General features: G+C 51.9%; 1 protein-coding gene across 3 annotated transcripts in view; it reads right to left on the reverse strand.

The window, feature by feature from the left end:
• CTSH (cathepsin H) overlaps window positions 1–17,904 on the reverse strand; it is a 44,516-nt gene extending 26,612 nt beyond the window's left edge. For 2 of the 3 annotated variants that reach the window (XM_029051507.1, XM_029051506.1), the window contains exons 1-4: window positions 17,651–17,904; window positions 12,643–12,674; window positions 12,000–12,105; window positions 11,821–11,891 (exon numbers count right to left, since the gene is read on the reverse strand). In XM_029051507.1, coding sequence (XP_028907340.1) covers window positions 11,821–11,891; window positions 12,000–12,105; window positions 12,643–12,674; window positions 17,651–17,732 — 291 coding nt within the window. In that variant the 5' untranslated portion in view covers window positions 17,733–17,904. The remainder of the gene's footprint in view (window positions 1–11,820; window positions 11,892–11,999; window positions 12,106–12,642; window positions 12,675–17,650) is intronic. The other variant, XM_029051508.1, reaches the window with a different exon arrangement.
• Between the last annotated feature and the right edge of the window lie 251 nt (window positions 17,905–18,155).

Genomic DNA, 18,155 nt, shown 5'->3' on the forward strand with positions numbered 1-18,155 from the left:
GCCTGAGGCGGCCATTTTGGGAAGGCCTCACTCCCTCTTCCCTCTTGAGGTGATTCATCCCTCCCGCCCCCGCCCCGGGCGACGACGTCCTTGTTCTCACCATGTTACCTTACCTTAGCCGCCGCCTACGGCCGCCACCCACCCCTGACAACCTCAGGGCCCCCCCCGCCGCCACAGGGTTATTTGGTCATGAGCTCTGGGACTCTCTCGGCCGCTGGCCGCTTGACTTTGAGTCTGATGGGGTAGGGTCGGCTCGTCCCCCGACCCTGGTCATCGCCTGCTTATTAACACTATTGTAGTGTGCCTTACTGTAGCATGTTGCTATATTTGCGATCTCGCTTTTTATTGTTTAGTGTCGTCAGATTTTGAATTTGATCAGGTCGCCCCTTAATCGAGTCTACCCCCGACCCTGGTCATCACCCCTTTTATTAACACGACTATATTGTATCATACTGTATCATGTTGCTATATTAGCACCACTGTATTGTATCATATTGTATCATGTTGCTATATTACCGATTTCGTTTATTACTGTTTATTGTTGTCAGTGCTGCCACCCACCTCTCTGGCCTCGCCATGTCCCTCCTCCCCCCCACCCCCCTCCCGCCCCTTCCTATCCTCCCCTTCCCCTTCCCCGCTCAGCTCTTTCCCGCTCTCTCCTCTGTCTCCTCCCCCCCTCCTCTCTCTCGCCCTAGAACCCCACTTTACCAGCGCTACCCCTCTTCCCCCTCCCCCTACTCTTCCCCCCACCAAACCCCCTCTTCACCCCCTCCCCCCTTCTCTCTTCCCCACCCATGCCCCATCCCAGTCCTCTTGTCCCACCGCCACCCCTCATCCCCCTCTCCTCGTCCAGGGCCCCGCCACCTCCTTCCCATCCAAACCCTCCCCTCCCCCCGCCCTTCCCCCCCTCCTCCCCTTGCACCCGCAGCTACTTTCAAGTGTGGCCTCTGGAACCCCCGCTCTATTACAGGCAAGCTACCTTTCATCCATGACCTTTTCCTCTCCCGCTCTCTCCTCCTCCTCGCCCTTTCGGAAACGTGGCTCTCTCCCGAAGACACGGTCTCCGCCGCCGCTCTCTCCAGCGGAGGCCTCTCCTTCTCCCACTCCCCCAGACTCACCGGAAAGGGAGGAGGCGTCGGCTTCCTCCTCTCGCCCCGATGCCGCTTCCGCACTATCCCTCCTCCCCCCTCCCTCTCCTTCCCCTCCTTCGAAGCCCATATCATTCGCCTCTACCACCCACTCCAGTTACTTGTCGCCGTCATCTACCGCCCTCCCGGTCCCACCTCCGACTTCTTCAACCACCTTGACCCCTTTCTCACCTTCCTCCTCTCCTTCTCTCTGCCCACTCTGATCCTCGGAGACTTCAACATCCATACGGATGTACCCGATGACTCCTCTGCCGCCCGCCTGCTATCCCTCCTCGACTCTGCCGACCTCCTCCTCCACCATACCGCGCCCACTCACCGACTCGGTCACACCCTCGATCTCGTCATCTCCTACCGCTGCACTATCTCCTCACTCACCAACTCTGAAATCCCTCTCTCGGACCATAACCTTCTCACCTGCCTCATCTCTCACACTCCCTCCCCCTGCAAATCTTCCCTACTGCCCCACAGAGACCTCCGCTCTCTCGATCCCATCCGTCTTTCCAATAGCATCTCTCCTCACCTTGCCGCCCTGTCCTATCTTCCCACTCTCGACGATCAGGTCTCCGCTCTCAACTCCATCCTCTCTACTCATCTCGACTCTCTCGCCCCCCTTTCCCTCCGCCGCTCTCGCTCCACTAACCCACAGCCCTGGATCACCTCCTCCGTCCGCCTCCTACGCTCCTATGCTCGAGCTGCTGAGCGCTGCTGGCGAAAGTCCAAGCACCGAGCCGACCTCACACACTTCAAATTTATCCTTTCCTGCCTTAACTCTGCCCTCTCCTCCGCCAGGCAAAGCTTCTTCTCCTCCCTCATCGACACCCATGCCCGTCACCCCCGCCGATTGTTCCGGACCTTTAACTCTCTCCTTAGGCCCCCTGTTCCTCCCCCTCCCCCATCTCTCACCCTAATGATCTGGCCACCTATTTCCTCACGAAAATCAACACGATCAGGTCTGAGCTCCCCCAAAGTCACCCCTCCGCCTCTCCCTCCCCCCAACAACCCCTCCCCTACTTTCCCATCCTTCCCTGCAGTATCCTCAGAGGAGATCTCCTCCCTCCTCGCAAGTGCCACCCCCTCCACCTGCGCCTCGGACCCCATTCCCTCTCACCTTCTTAAAACCATCGCCCCTGCCCTCCTCCCTTCCTTAACTTCTATTTTAACCACTCGATCTCCAAGGGCTCCTTCCCCTCTGCCTTCAAACACGCCCACGTCTCCCCCATCCTAAAAAAACCCGCTCTTGACCCCACTTCCCCCTCCAGTTATCGTCCTATCTCCCTACTACCCTTCCTTTCCAAAATCTTAGAACGAGTCGTCTACAATCGATGCCTAGAATTCCTTAACTCCCATTCTCTCCTAGACCCCCTCCAATCTGGCTTCCGTCCCCTCCACTCTACCGAGACTGCTCTCTCTAAGGTCACCCATGACCTCCTTCTTGCCAAATCCAATGGCTCCTACTCCATTCTGATCCTCCTTGACCTCTCTGCTGCCTTTGACACTGTCGACCATCCCCTCCTCCTCCATACCTTATCTCACCTTGGCTTCACGGACTCTGTCCTCTCCTGGTTCTCCTCTTACCTCTCTGGCCGATCATTCTCGGTCTCCTACGCTGGAGCCTCCTCCCCCTCCCATCCTTTAACTGTTGGAGTTCCCCAAGGGTCAGTTCTTGGCCCTCTTCTGTTCTCCATTTACAATCACTCCCTCGGTGAACTCATCCGCTCTCACGGCTTTGACTACCATCTCTACGCAGACGACACGCAGATCTACATCTCCGCCCCTGTCCTCTCCCCCTCCCTTCGGGCTCGCATCTCCTCCTGCCTCCCGGACGTCTCCACCTGGATGTCGGCCCGCCACCTAAAACTCAACATGAGCAAGACTGAGCTCCTCATCTTCCCTCCCAAGCCCGGTCCGCTCCCAGACTTCTCCATCACCGTGGATGGCACGACCATCCTTCCCGTCCCGCAGGCCCGCAATCTCGGTGTCATCCTTGACTCGTCCCTCTCGTTCACCCCACACATCCTATCCGTTACCAAGACCTACAATATCGCCAAGATCCGCCCTTTCCTCTCCACCCAAACGGCTACCTTACTATTACGGGCTCTCGTTATATCCCGGCTAGACTACTGTGTCAGCCTTCTCTCTGACCTCCCTTCCTCCTCTCTCGCCCCGCTCCGGTCTATTCTTCACTCCGCTGCCCGGCTCATCTTCCTGCAGAAACGATCTGGGCATGTCACTCCCCTTCTTAAACAACTCCAGTGGTTGCCTATCGACCTCCGCTCCAAACAAAAACTCCTCACTCTAGGCTTCAAGGCTCTCCATCACCTTGCCCCTTCCTACCTCTCCTCCCTTCTCTCTTTCTACCGCCCACCCCGCACGCTCCGCTCCTCTGCCGCCCACCTCCTCGCCATCCCTCGGTCTCGCCTATCCCGCCGTCGACCCCTGGGTCACGTCCTCCCGCGGTCCTGGAACGCCCTCCCTCCTCACCTCCGCCAAACTGATTCTCTTTCCCTCTTCAAAACCTTACTTAAAAATCACCTCCTCCAAGAGGCGTTCCCAGACTGAGCTCCTCTTCCCCCTCTACTCCCTCTGCCATCCCCCCTTTACCTCTCCGCAGCTAAAGCCTCATTTTCCCCTTTTCCCTCTGCTCCTCCACCTCTCCCTTCCCATCCCCACAGCACTGTACCCGTCCGCTCAACTGTATATATTTTCGTTACCCTATTTATTTTGTTAATGAATTGTACATCGCCTTGATTCTATTTAGTTGCCATTGTTTTTATGAGATGTTCTTCCCCTTGACGCTGTTTAGTGCCATTGTTCTTGTCTGTCCGTCTCCCCTGATTAGACTGTAAGCCCGTCAAACGGCAGGGACTGTCTCTATCTGTTGCCGACTTGTTCATCCCAAGTGCTTAGTACAGTGCTCTGCACATAGTAAGCGCTCAATAAATACTATTGAATGAATGAATCTATGTAACATACACAATTATAAAAGATTGGTGACTTAGGGTAGCAAGGCAGGCTCAGTGATGCCCACTGAAGTTTCCGTGATAAGCTGGTCATCCGTAAATCTATCCAATCCACCTTTAGCTTACTGTTATCCCTGCACAACTTCCTGAAGAATTCATATATATAATTCAGGAAGTTGCAAAGGGATATACGTGTGTTTGTAAGTGTGTGTATTCCTGAAGAATTCACACATTTATAATATAATGTGTGTGTTCACCTATATACTGTATTATGTATTTATAAAATAATAAATCTAGGCAAATTCACACAGACACACAGACAATAATAAATCTAGGCAAATTCACACAGACACACAGACACATATTCTTCAGGAAGAAGTGCTAGGGATAACAGTAGGTTCAAGAAGGGTTGGATAGATTTCTGGATGACCAACCTATCATGGAAACTTTCATGATCCATCTCTGAGCCCGTATTGCTGCCCAGGATCAGCAATCTTATCCTCTAGCTGGGGGTAAAAAGCAATTCTCCACGAGGACCCTCTTCGGTGCCTCCACTTGCTCTGGACATCGTGGACCGCCTCCTCCTCCTCCAACACCCTCTCAGATCTCGGGTTTGCTGACACAGTATGATCCTGGTTCCCCTCCTACATCCTGACCTGTCTTTCTCAGTTTCATTCAAAAGGTTCACAAGCCACAGCGGATGACGGAAGTCCTCATGAGGTGAGAGATGAGATTTCCTACGAGGCTCAAATGAGAGAACGTATTCGGGGCGGGGGCGGGTGAAAGACGACTTTCAGATTGCAGAAGTCTGTCCCGGCCCTATCAGCCCCGGTGCCCTGCCCATGGGAAACCACTTTAGAGGCAGGATGAGTTGGAAAATCATCGAAATGGAGAAGAGAAGCGGTGTGGCCTAGTGGAAAGAGCACGGGTCTGGGAGTCAGAGGACCTGGGTTCCAACCCCAGATCTGCCCCTTGTCTGCTGTGTGACCCTGGGCAAGTCACTTCACTTCTCTAGGCCTCAGTGCAGCGTGGCTCAGTGGAAAGAGCCCGGGCTTGGGAGGCAGAGGTCATGGGTTCGAATCCCTGCTCTGCCACTTGTCAGCTGTGTGACTGCGGGCAAGTCACTTCACTTCTCTGTGCCTCAGTTCCCTCATCTGTAAAATGAGGATTAAGACTGTGAGCCTCATGAGGGACAACCTGATTACCCTGTATACCCCAGAGCTTAGAACAGTGCTCTGCACATAGTAAGCGTTTAACAAATACCAACATTATTATTATTACTTAGGCGGAGGGTCCCACGTGAGACAGGGGCTGTGTCCAATCCATTTAACTTGTATCTAACCCAGCGCTTAGAACTGCATTTGACCCATAGTAAGCACTTAACAAATACCATTAAAAAATACGAGAAGAAAGTTTATTAAGCCTTATTAGAAACCCAGGATGAGTACCAGGTTCTTCTGACCTCCAGGCCCATGCTCTATCCACTAGGCCAATGCTTCTTCAATTGATTGATTGGGAGAGGGACCCAAAGAAGGCAGGGGAAGAAGGGAAGGAAAGTGTGTGGAAAAGGAAGGACAGAGGAAGTGCTGAGCCTGTCCTGCCATGCTACCAACCAAGCGACAGTGGCTATCGTGCCCAAGCTAAGGGCAGGCCGGCTGAACTGAGGGCATTATGAACCAGTGGCGTGGCAGACTGACCCCCCAACCCCACCCCCCAGGGTTTATCCAGCTTCTCCTGCAGCTCCCAAACCCGGTCCCCACAATGGGCAGTCTGGGAGACCTGGGATCGACCCGGAAGCCAGTGCCAGGTTGGTACCTATCGACGGGCACCGACGAGCAAAGCCAACATCTGGGCCCTGAGCAGTGGGGCAACTCTACAGGCTGCTCGCCCAGACCGACAAGAAGCAGCTATCCCTGGTTGGGGGCCTCCCAAGGCATCAATCAGTGGTATTTATTGATTTATCTGTAATTTATTTGTTATTTATTTACATTAATGCCTGTCTCTCCCTTTAGTTTGTAAGCTTGTTGTGGGCAGGGAATCTGTCTATTGTCATACTGTACTTTCCCAAACACTTAGCACAGTGCTTCGCACACAGTAAGTGCTCAGTAAATACCACTGAATGAATGAATGAGCACTTACTAGGTAGAAAGCACCGCCCTAAGTGATTGGGAGAGTCCAATATAACGGAATTAGTAGAATAATAACAACTGGGGTTTTTGCTAAGCGCTTACTATATGCCAAGCACTAAACATACAAGATGATCGGATCAGATATAGCCCCTTTCCTACATAGGTCATAGGAAGTAGGGAGGGAGGATGGGTATCGAAGAGTTTTAAGGAAGAGTTAACTGAGGCACAGAGAAGTTAAGTATTAATAATGTTGGTATTTGTTAAGCACTTACTATGTGCAGAGCACTGTTCTAAGTGCTGGGGGAGATACAGGGTGATCAGGTTGTCCCACGTGGGGCTCACAGTTTTAATCCCCATTTTACAGATGAGGGAACTGAGGCACAGTGAAGTTAAGTGACTTGCCCACAATCACACAGCTGACAAGTGGCAGAGCAGGGATTCGAACCCATGACCTATGACTCCAAAGCCCGTGCTCTTTCCACTGAGCCAGGTCACACAGCGGGTAAGTAGCAAAGCCAGGATTAGAACCCAGGTTGTTTGACTCCCAGTGTTGTGCTCTTTCTAGGGCCCAGCCTTGGGGCTGCTCTTGGAGACTGTCCTGGGTTGGATGGGTCCCAGAAATTCTCCTCAGATAATAATAATAATTATTATTATTATGGTATTTGTTAAGCACTTACTATGTGCCAGGCATTGCACTAAGCCCTGGAGTGGATACAAGCAAGTCGGTTGGACTCGGTCCCTGTCCCACGTGGGGCTCACAATCTCAATCCTCATTTTACAGATGAGGGAACTGAGACCCAGGGAAGAGAAGTGACTTGCCCAAGGTCACACAGCAGACCAGTGGCAGGACTAGAATTAGAACCCATGACCTTCTGATTCCCAGGCTCGTGCGCCATCCACTACGCCACGCTGCTTCTCAGATCCTCACCGCTGGCTCAGCCTAGGACCGATTTACACCCCATCAGACCAACTTCTCAATCAATCAGTGGGATTTCTTGAGCACTGATTGTGTGCAGAACACTGGACTAAGCGCCTAGGGGAGTACAATACAACTGAGTTGGTGAACATATTCCCCTGCCCACAAGACATTTACAGTCTAGACACATCCATGAAATGATGTCCTAGGGATTAGTTCAGGTAAGCATTTAGTGGAAAAAGCCCGGGCTTGGGAGTCAGAGGTCATGAGTTCGAATCCCAGCTCTGCCACTTGTCAGCTGTGTGACTGTGGGCAAGTCACTTAACTTCTCTGTGTCTCATTTACCGCATCTGTAAAATGGGGATTAACTGTGAGCCTCACGTGGGACAACCTGATTACGCTGTATCTACCCCAGTGCTCGGAACAGTGCTCCGCACATAGTAAGCGCTTAATAAATACCAACATTATTATCTGGTTAATGAATTGGAACAACCAATCAAGCAATGGTACATACTGAGCACTTACAGTAAACTCGGTGTGGGCAGGGAACGTGTCCACAAACTGTTGTATCGTACTCTCCCAAGTGCTTAGTACAGTGCTCTGCACATAGTAACCTCTTAGTAGGTATGACTAATTGATTACTGTGTGCAGAGCCCTGTACTAAACACTTGGGAGAGTAAAATACAACAGAGTAGGTAGATACGATCTGTCACTGCCCACAAGGAGCTAATAGATTATTTTTAGATGTCTTTTGGAACGGACGGTCCACCCTTCTTGTTTATAACTCAGTTGAGGCCTTCAGAACCCTTTTTTATAGTATTTGTTAAGCTCTTACTATGTGCCAGGCACTCTACTAAGCACTGGGGTAGATACAAGCAAATCGGGTTGGATACAGTCCCTGTCCCACATGGGGCTCACAGTCTTAATCCCCATTTTCCAGATGAGGTAATCGAGGCCCAGAGAAGTGAGGTGACATACCCAAGGTCCCAGAGCAGACAAGTGGCGGAGCCAGGATGAGAACCCGGGTCCTCTGACTCCCAGGCTCGGGCTCTATCCACTAGGCCACGCTGCTGCTTCTCTAACCCTATCCCTTATTGTAAAGGAAAGATTCCTGGGATGATGGGAAGGCTGTGACCATCTTGGCCCCGGAAGCAACATGCCTCGCTTCCGGAGGAGAGCCGGCTTTGCGGGTCCTGGAGGGAAAACCGAGCCCTTTGTGATTTCGGGGAGGAATTTCGCTCGTTATCGGAACCCCAAGTCGGCGAATGGGGCCCCAGAGATGTTCTTCCCGAGGGAGTCAGGGAACCCTGGGGAGCTTCCTGCAGGAGCAGCAGCATTCTACCCTCTCTTCCCGCCGTGGTCCTACAGGGAGTTTGTTTCACCTTGGCAGTGGCAGTGGGGAAGGAGAGTGGGGGTTAGGAGGATAGCTGCTGGGAAGAGAACCCAGGCCATCTGACTCCCAGCACTGTGCTTTTTCCCACTAGGCCCTGCCAAGTGCCTTGGGGCTGCTCTTGGAGGCTGTCCTGGTTGGTGGGTCCCAGGAATTCTCCTCGGGTCCACACCGCTGGCTCAGCCTAGGACCGACTTAGTCCCCATCGGACAGATCTCGCGATGAATCAGTGGGATTTCCTGAGCACTGAATGTGTGCAGAGCACTGGACTAAGCACTCGGAGGAGTACAATACGACTGAGTTGGGCCCCTCTGAGGGTTACGGGGTCCGGCAGCCACCCCCGCCAACCTTTTTTTAACTGGTATTTTTTAAAGCACTTACTATGTGGCAGGCACTGGGATAGATACAAGCTAATCAGGTTGGACCCAGTCCGTGTCCCACATGGGGCTCACAGTCTTCATCCCCATTTTACAGATGAGGTAGTTAAGGCACAGAGAAGTGAAGTCATTTGCCCAAGGTCATACAGCAGACAAGTGGTGGATCCAGGATTAGAACCACTCCCAGGCCTGGGCTATTTCCTGAGGGCAGAAGCAGCCTCTAAGCTCGTTATGGGCAGGGAATGTGTCTGCTGATTCTGTTGGATTGCCCCCTCCCAAGCACTTAGTACAGTGCTGTGCACACAGTAAGCGCTCAATAAATACAATTGATTGATTGAGAGAGATCTGGGCTCTCCAGGGGCAAGGAGAGGGGGAAAGAGGCAGTCCACCACTTAATCATATTTACTGAGCGCTTACTGTACGCAGAGCACTGTACTACGCACTTGGGAGAGTTCATTATAACAATAGAACCGACACATTCCCTGTCCACAATGAGCTTATAATTAGAGGAGTCAAATAAACCTGGAACCAGGAGAGAGAGCGGGTTGGGGCTGTCAGCTGATTTCACACAGATCCAGACCCATCCTTCACCCAATTTCCATGCTAGGAAGTCACGGAGTCACCTTCCCCAGATCCCTCCTGGGACACTCCCCCGGACAGAGACCAACAGGGCCCCCCGGAAGTGGAAACGGGGTGCCCACATCCCCAGCAATCAAATCAATCGTATTTCTTGAGCACTCACCTGCGTGCAAGGACTGCTTACTGTGTCCAGTTCGTGTCCCACATAGGGCTTACAGTCTTCGTCCCCACTTTACCCATGAGGTTTACAGAGAAGTAAAGTGACTCACCCTAAGTCACACAGCAGACGCGTGGCAGAGCTGGGAATGGAACCCAGGTCCTTCCGCCTCCCAGGCCCTGGCTCTATCCACTGCACCACACTGCTTCTCACGTTGACCTTCCCGCTCTCGTCCCGCCTTCCAACCCAAGATTTGCTTTTGTGGCTTCTCTCCCATGCCACGCTCCCATTTCCTGCATCCCCCTTGAATGTCATTGTGGGCAGGGAATGTGTCTGTCTACTGCTGTTCTGTCTTCTCCCAAGCACTTAATGTAGCGCTCTGTACACAGGAAGCACTCAGTAAATATGATTGAATGGCGGAATTGAGCCCAAACATGAGGCCATAGCATTTTTCTGCAAAACACCAAATTGGTTGCCCCGGTTGCATCGGTCCCTCCTTAGCCTGAGCCTGGTCTGTCGAGCCGCCTACCTTTCGGCTCAGCTGCCTCAGTGGTCTTCAGGGGCCGGGAGAGTTGGAAAAGGGGTGAGAGCCCTCAGGGAGAGCTCTGGCCCATGACTCTCCTCGAAACTGAAACTGCCATGTGGGTTCCCCTGGGAACCAAAGAAGGGAAGAGAAAGTGGGCCCCCTGCTTGGCTTCATTGGTTTCGGGGGGCGGGGGGTGGTGGGGGAAGGCCCAAGGAGAAGTTCTCAGTAGGTCACCTGAGAAGCAGCCCTGGCCCAGGAGTCAGAAAGAGCTGAGTTCTAATGTGCGGCTCCACCATTTGTCTGCCGTGTGACCTTGGGAAAGTCACTCACTTCTCCGTGTCTCAGTTCCCTCATCTTTAAAATGGGGATTAAGACTGTGAATCCCATGTGGGACACGGACAAGCTGGGTTCTAATGTGCGGCTCCACCATTTGTCTGCCGTGTGACTTTGGGAAAGTCACTCACTTCTCCGTGTCTCAGTTCCCTCATCTTTAAAATGGGGATTAAGACTGTGAATCCCATGTGGGACCTGGACCGTTTCCGACCTGATCAGCTTGTATCTACCCCAGCACTTAGAAACAGTTTGCCTGGCACATAGTAAGGCGCTTAACAAATACCACTGTTATTATTATTATGGGGATTAAAGCTGTGAGCCCCACGTGGGCCATGCACTGTGTCCAATCTGATTACCTTGGATCTACCCCCAACGCTTAGAACAGTGCCTGGAACATAGTAAGCACTAAACAAATACCATAAAAAAGTTCTGCCAAGCCCTTAGTACAGTGCTGTGCATCCAGTAAACGAGAAGCAGGATGGCCTAGTGGATAGAGCATTGGCTTAGTCAGCAGGAGGACCTGGGTTCTAATCCCGGCTCTGCAACTTGTTTGCTTTGCTTCCCCGAGCCTCAGTTACCTCATCCGTAAAATGGGGATTAAAACTGTGAGCCCCATGTGGGACAAGGACTGTGTCCATACTTGTATCTTAGTACAACGCTTAGTACAATGCCTGGCACGTAGTAAAGGCTTAACAAATACCGTAAAACAAGCCAACAGACAGTAACTAAAATCGATTCATTTATTCAGTCGTATTAATTGAGCCCTTCCTGCGTTCGGAGCACTGTCCTAAGCGCTTGGAAAGTACAGTTCAGCAACAAATAGGAACGATCAACAACGGGCTCATAGTCTAGAAGGGGGAAGACAGACATCAAAACAAGTAAACAGGCAACCGATTGATTGATTGAGCAGGAGGGAGAAGAGGCAGGAGAGGCCTCCACATTTCCTCCAGGAGGCCTTCCCTGATTAGGCCCTCATCTCCCCTCTCTGCCCTCCGCTCTGCATGGACTCCGTCCTTGGCTGTGTATTCCTTAAGCACTTTGCTATTCACCCCTGCCCTAAACCACTTATGTATTTATTTTTACATTTTACTATTTCTCCTATCTGTTGCTAATCTGGATGCCTGCCTCCCCCTGTCGACTGTAAACTCCTTAGGGACAGGGATCTCATCAACCGGCTCGATTGTGTTGTCCTCCCACAACCTCTTAGTAGCTGCTCTGCACACAATAGACAATAAATAGCATTGACTGATAAGCCCCCTCTGCATTCAGAGGCCCCAGACGGGTGCAAAGTAAGCAAACACTCACCTGGGGTTCGGACCAGAGATACCTTTTTTTAAATTCAGGGAAGGTCATGTCTGAAAATTGATTCAGTCGCACTGAAATGAGTGGGAAAAAAAATAAAAAAAGGATCAGCAGAGCGCTCAACTGAAGGGGTCACAGAAGGAGGAGAAATGATTTTAAAAAACCCCCAAACCACACAGTACTCTCGTAGGTGTGATTTCCAGCGTTGTGTTGGTCAATTTTTCTCTTGTTGAGGACAAAAGTTTGCAGCCTTTGATAATACTCCTCCATGCCATATTTCTTGTTGTGCTGAAAGAACCAGAAAGGAAGTAGCTTGCTGATTTTGCCCCCCTCACTTTCTGGAATGAAACACTCAGGCCTCTCCTTGATAGACTGTAAATCGATTAGACTGTAAGCCCGTCAAAGGGCAGGGACTGTCTCATCTGTTACCGATTTGTACATTTCAAGGGCTTAGTACAGTGCTCTGCACATAGTAAGCGCTCAATAAATACTATTGAATGAATGATAGATAGGTGCACTGAATCAGTATAATCCAAGTCTGAATTGCAGGTACTTTTAAATGATAAATGCCACAGTCACTGCGTTTCTCCTGATGGCCCTCCAGCCAAGTGCCTGATTCTCTCCTCTCCGGGGTAGGAGATCCAGACAGTGTGGGTCAGTGTTTGGGGAGGAAAAGCCCCAGGCTGGAAAATGCCTGGGTGCTGTGGCCTTCATTTGTCTGCAGAAAGTTTGGTGATTTCAATGATCAAAAACACGGAACAAAAAGAAACCTCAAAACATGCACAAACCAAAAAAAGAAGAAAGAAAGGAGAAGTAACCACCGACCTGCGCCATCCATGACTTGAAATGAAACTCCTCTGAAAAAAACAAAAGGGGGAAATCGTGTTTTAGGTTGGGGACGAGGCCTGAGTGATTTACTCAAATGAATCTACAAATCAGTAACTGAGGTTTTGGAGACCTTTGAGTCCCTGTCTTTAAATCCCTTCTACAGAAAGGGGTGGGAGACTTCTCTTTGGGCAAACACTTGGAGGGACTTGGCTTGATATCTTAGGTGATAAATCCGAAATCCTGCATTGGGATTGCACAATTCAGCAATGGAGGTAGAGCAGCCTTTGACCCCAAGATGAGGGAAACAGTTGAAGGGCTCCTTAACCACCGCATCCTCTGTGCATGGTTGGGGGAATCACAGCTACCAACTCTCTTTTCTTGTAGCCTCCCAACTGCTTAGTATCAGCCTTCTTCACACAATAAGCGCTCAATAAATTCCATAAATGCCACTGGTTTTTTCACCTCTCCAAAACAGTGAATTGTCACCATTTTCATTGATCGGTGCAGAGGGGCATGAGTAGTGGGTGGTACCTTTTCTTCCCTCCCACAAATATGGCAGCGTGGCTAGTGGAAAAAGCATGGGCCTGAGATTCAGGAGGACCTGGGTTCTAATACTGGCTCCGCCACTTGCCTGCTGGGTTACCTTGGGCAAGTCACCTCACTTCTCTGTGCCTCAATTACCTCATCTGTAAAATGGGAATGAGACCGTGAGCCCTATTCGGGACAGGGACTGTATCCAACCCGATTTGTTTGCATCCACCCCAGTGCGTAGCACAGTGCCTGGCATCTAGTAAGCGCTTAACAAATACGATTATTATTATTAGTTTTCCTGTTCTCCCTCCTACTTAGACTGTGAGCCCCTTGAGGGATAGGGACTGGGTCCAACCTAATAATACTAATATTGGGATTTGTTAAGTGTCCTCTAGACTGTAAACTCGTTATGGGCAGGGAATGGGTCTGCTAATTCTGTTGTACTGTGCTCTCCCAAGCACTTAGTGCCATGCTCTGTGCATAGTTAGTGCTCAATAAATATAAATGATCGATTGCCAGGCACTTTACTTACTACTTAGAGAAGCAGCTTGGCTTAGTGGAAAGAGCACGGACTTGGGAGTCAGAGGTCAGGGGTTCTAATCTCAGCTCCGCCACTTGTCTGCTGTGTGACCTTGGGCAAGTCACTTAGCTTCTCTGTGCCTTAGTTCCCTCATCTGTAAAATGGGGATTAAGACTGGGAGCCCCATGTGGGACAGGGATTGTGTCCAACCTGATTATCTTGTATCTTCCCCAGTGCTTAGTACAGTATCCGGCACACAATAAACACTTGACAGCCTGCGGAGAAGCAGCGTGACCTAGCGGCTAGAGCACAGGCCTGGGAGTCAGAAGGACCTGGGTTCTAATCTCAGCCCGCAACTTGTCTGCAGCATGGCTCTGGACAAGTCACTTCACTGCTCTGGGCCTTGGTTACCTCATCGATAAAAAGAAGATTAATACTGTGAGCTTGAAGTAAGTGCTTAATAACTTCAATTATTATTATTATTATTATTATTATTATTATTATATTGATTCTTTTGCATTATACTCTCCCAAGCATTTAGTATAGTGCTCTCTACACAGTTAGCGCTCAATAAATACCACTGACTGATTCTCCATGCCTGATACAGGAAACCCTGGAAGCCGATTTGGAAAACACCTGCTGGGCCCTAGAGAGAATGCTAAAGCTGACTCCCCCACTTCCTGATAATAATAATAATAATGTTGGTATTTGTTAAGCGCTTACTATGTGCCGAGCACTGTTCTAAGCGCTGGGGTAGACATAGGGGAGTCAGGTTGTCCCACGTGGGGCTCACAGTCTTAATCCCCATTTTACAGATGAGATAACTGAGGCACAGAGAAGTTAAGTGACTTGCCCACAGTCACACAGCTGACAAGTGGCGGAGCCGGAATTTGAACCCATGACCTCGGACTCCAAAGCCCGTGCTCTTTCCACTGAGCCATGCTGCTTCTCCATGTTGGTATTTGTTAAGCGCTTACTATGTGCCGAGCAGTGTTCTAAGCGCTGGGGTAGACACAGGGGAATCAGGTTGTCCCACGTGGGGCTCCTGGCCTTAATCCCCATTTTACAGATGAGGTAACTGAGGCACCGAGAAGTGAAGTGACTTGCCCAAAGTCACACAGCTGACAAGTGGCCGAGCCGGAATTCGAACCCATGACCTCTGACTCCAAAGCCCGGGCTCTTTCCACTGAGCCACGCGCTTGGTCCCATGCATACCCTCTCCTCTGCACCCCACTCCCCCAGCGTCCCCTGTCAGCTGGGGGTCACAGTCACAGCTGGGGCCCCAAACAAGAGTTGGACTGGATGGAGAAACTGGAGGTCGACGTTAGGGTCATATGACCGGGCAGGATTGGAGGAGGAATCCCAGACCAGGAATGTGGCTTGAGAAATCAGGAAATCCCTGTTAACTCGGGGCTCAGGTGTTCTCCTTACTATTTATTTATTTACTTTTTGAATTATGGTGTTTGTTAAGCACTTACTCCGTGCCAGAAGCAGCGTGGTTCAGTGGAAAGAGCATGGGCTTTGGAGTCAGAGGTCATGAGTTCGAATCCCGGCTCTGCCACTTGTCAGCTGTGTGACTGTGGGCAAGTCACTTAACTTCTCTGTGCCTCAGTTACCTCATCTGTAAAATGGGGATTAAGACCGTGAGCCCCACGTGGGGCAACCTGATTCCCCTGTGTCTAACCCAGCGCTTAGAACAGTGCTCTGTACAGAGTAAGCGCTTAACAAATACCAACATTATTACTAGACGCTGTGATAGATAGAAGCTAATAGGTTGGACACAGTCCATGACCCAAGTGGGACTCACAGTCTTCATCCCCATTTTACCAGTGAGGGAAATGCGGCTGAGAGAAGTCTGAGCGACTTGCCCAAGGCTAAACAGGAACCAGGATTAGAACCCAGGTCCTCTGACTCCCAGGTTCAGATTCTAACCAGTAGACCACACTGGGCTTGAGGTCGGGAGGCTTTTCCAGGCCTTCTCGGGGCATCATATGTCCCCGCTCTAGACTGTTTAAATTCGCTGTGGGCAGGGATTGTGTGTTATGTTGCAGTCTCCCAAGCGCTCAGTACAGTGCTCTACACACAGTAAGTGCTCGATAATTACCACTGATTCAGTGCCTCCATGGTTTCTCCAAGACTCCTGGGATCCCCGGACCCTCACAGACACTGTGTCATGTCATTTTGGATCGGCGTTAACCAGATTGACAGAGTACTGTGCTGGCAGCTACCGGGGTGCAGAGCACTGGACTGAGGGTCTCTTGGTGTGCAGAGCTCTGGACCAAGCGCCTCCCACGTAAAGAGCATTGTACTGAGCGCCTCCAGAATGGTGGGCACTGTACCACGCCCCGGGCAAGCTTGGGGAGAAGAAGTCGAGGTCCCGCTTCCTGCCCGGGAGGGGCTGACAGTCTAATGGGGGACACGGTTGACATGCACCGGCGAACATATCGTAGTTAAGAATAAGAAAAAACTTATAAATAGGTGCTCAGTAAATACCACCGATGGACTGATTGACTCTGCGGAGGCCACCGGCAGTGGCACCTGGACGCCCATCTCACACACCCTCTTACTGCTGAACTCTAGCACGCCCCACTCCCTCAGCCCATTTCAACGTCCCCCGAGGGTTGGATCTCTGAGGGCAGGGATCACATCTATTTGCTACACTGCGTTCTCCCCAGCGCTTAGGACAGTGCTCTGCCCCGGGCCCGAGAAGCAGTGTGGCTTAGTGGAAAGAGCACGGACTTGGGAGTTGGAGGACCTGGGTTCGAGCCCCGGCTCTGCCGCTTGCTTGCTGGGTGGCTTGGGATGAGTCACTTCACTTCTCGGTTTCCTCAACTGTAAAATGGGGATTAAAAACCTGTTCTCCCTTCCAACTTAGACCGCGAGCTCCTTGCCGGGGTACCTACCCCAGGACTTAGAATGGTATTTGACATTTAGCAGGCACTTAACAAATGCCATAAAAAAGTGCTCCATTCATTCATTCAGTCGTATTTATTGAGGGCTTACTAGGTGCGGAACACTGTCCTAAGCGCTTGTAATAAGTACTGGTGACTGAAGGAGTCCTTGGGACACTTCAATCTGTGACCTCTGGACGTCGGCTCTTCACCCCACCCCAACCCCACGGCAGTGAGGTACTTTTTTTTTTTAATAACGGTATTTGTTAAGCCCTTACTGTGGACCAGGGGCCGTTCTAAACGCTGGGGTGGATACAAGGTAATCGGGTTGGCCATAGTCCCTGCCCCACATGGGGCTCTCGGCCCTCACCCCCATTTTCCAGATGAGAACACTGAGGCTCTGAGAAGTGAAGTGACTTCCCGGGAAGTGAAGTGAATCCCGGCTCTGCCACTTGGCAGCTGTGTGACTGTGGGCAAGTCACTTCACTTCTCTGGGCCTCAGTCACCTCACCTGTAAAATGGGGATTAACTCAGCCTCATGTGGGACAAGCTGATTACCCTGTATCTCCCCCAGCGCTTAGAACTTGTGCACTTGTGCACATAGTAAGCGCTTAACAAATACCAACATTCTTCTTCTTCTTACTTCCCCAAGCTCACCCGCCAGGTAAGTGGCAGTGGCGGCACTGGAACCCAGGTCCTTCTGACTCCCAGGTCCACGCTCGGTATGTCCATGTCTTTAAATGACAGATTACGTCTTCCTAGTCAGGTCTGTTTCCCCCTCTAGACTGTCAGCTCGCTCATTCATTCCATCCTATTTATTGAGCGCTTCCTGGGTGCGGAGCACTGTACGGAGCGGTTGGGAAGTGTGATTCGGCAATCGAGAGAGACGACCCCTGCCCACCCCTGAGAATTCGGTTGGACCGGACCCTCCCAACCGGTCGGTAGTGGGCTGGGCACCTAGTGGGCGCAACATAAGTAGGAGCGACTGGTCGGTGGCGGGACTGTCCTGCCCAGGCCTGGCCTCCGCGTCCTGCCGTGTGGCCGGCGGGCCGGGTGTCCTTACCTTCGGGCGAGGCGGCGGGGGCGGCGGAGCCCCCGGGGGCGAGCAGGAGGACGGCCGCCAGCAGGCAGAGAGCTGCGGACATCGCGGCCGGACCCGGAGGGGAGGGCGGCCGGGAGGAGGAGGAGGAGGAGGAGGACGAGGAGGAGGAGGAGGAGGAACAGGAGGGAGGCGGCAGGTGTCGGTCCTGTGACTGGCCCCGGCCCGCAGGGAAGGGGGAGAGGACACCGGGCTGGGGGGGAGAAGGAGGGCTGGGGAGGAGGGACAGAGGAGGAGGGGGAGGAAGGGGAAGGGGAGGGCGAGGAGGAGGGGCGGGGACAGGAGGGGACAGGAGGAGGGCAGGGGTGGGGAGAGGAGGGAAGGGGTGGGGAGAGAAGGGAAGGGGTGGGGAGAGAAGGGAAGGGGTGGGGAGGAGGGAAGAGAGGGGGTGGGGAGGAGGGGACAAGGGGGAGGGGAGGAGGGAAGAGAGAGTGGACGGGGAGGAGGGGACGAAGGAGAGGGGATGGGG

This window comes from Ornithorhynchus anatinus, chromosome X1, assembly GCF_004115215.2.
Source record: "Ornithorhynchus anatinus isolate Pmale09 chromosome X1, mOrnAna1.pri.v4, whole genome shotgun sequence".
NCBI classification, from domain to species: Eukaryota; Metazoa; Chordata; class Mammalia; order Monotremata; family Ornithorhynchidae; genus Ornithorhynchus; species Ornithorhynchus anatinus.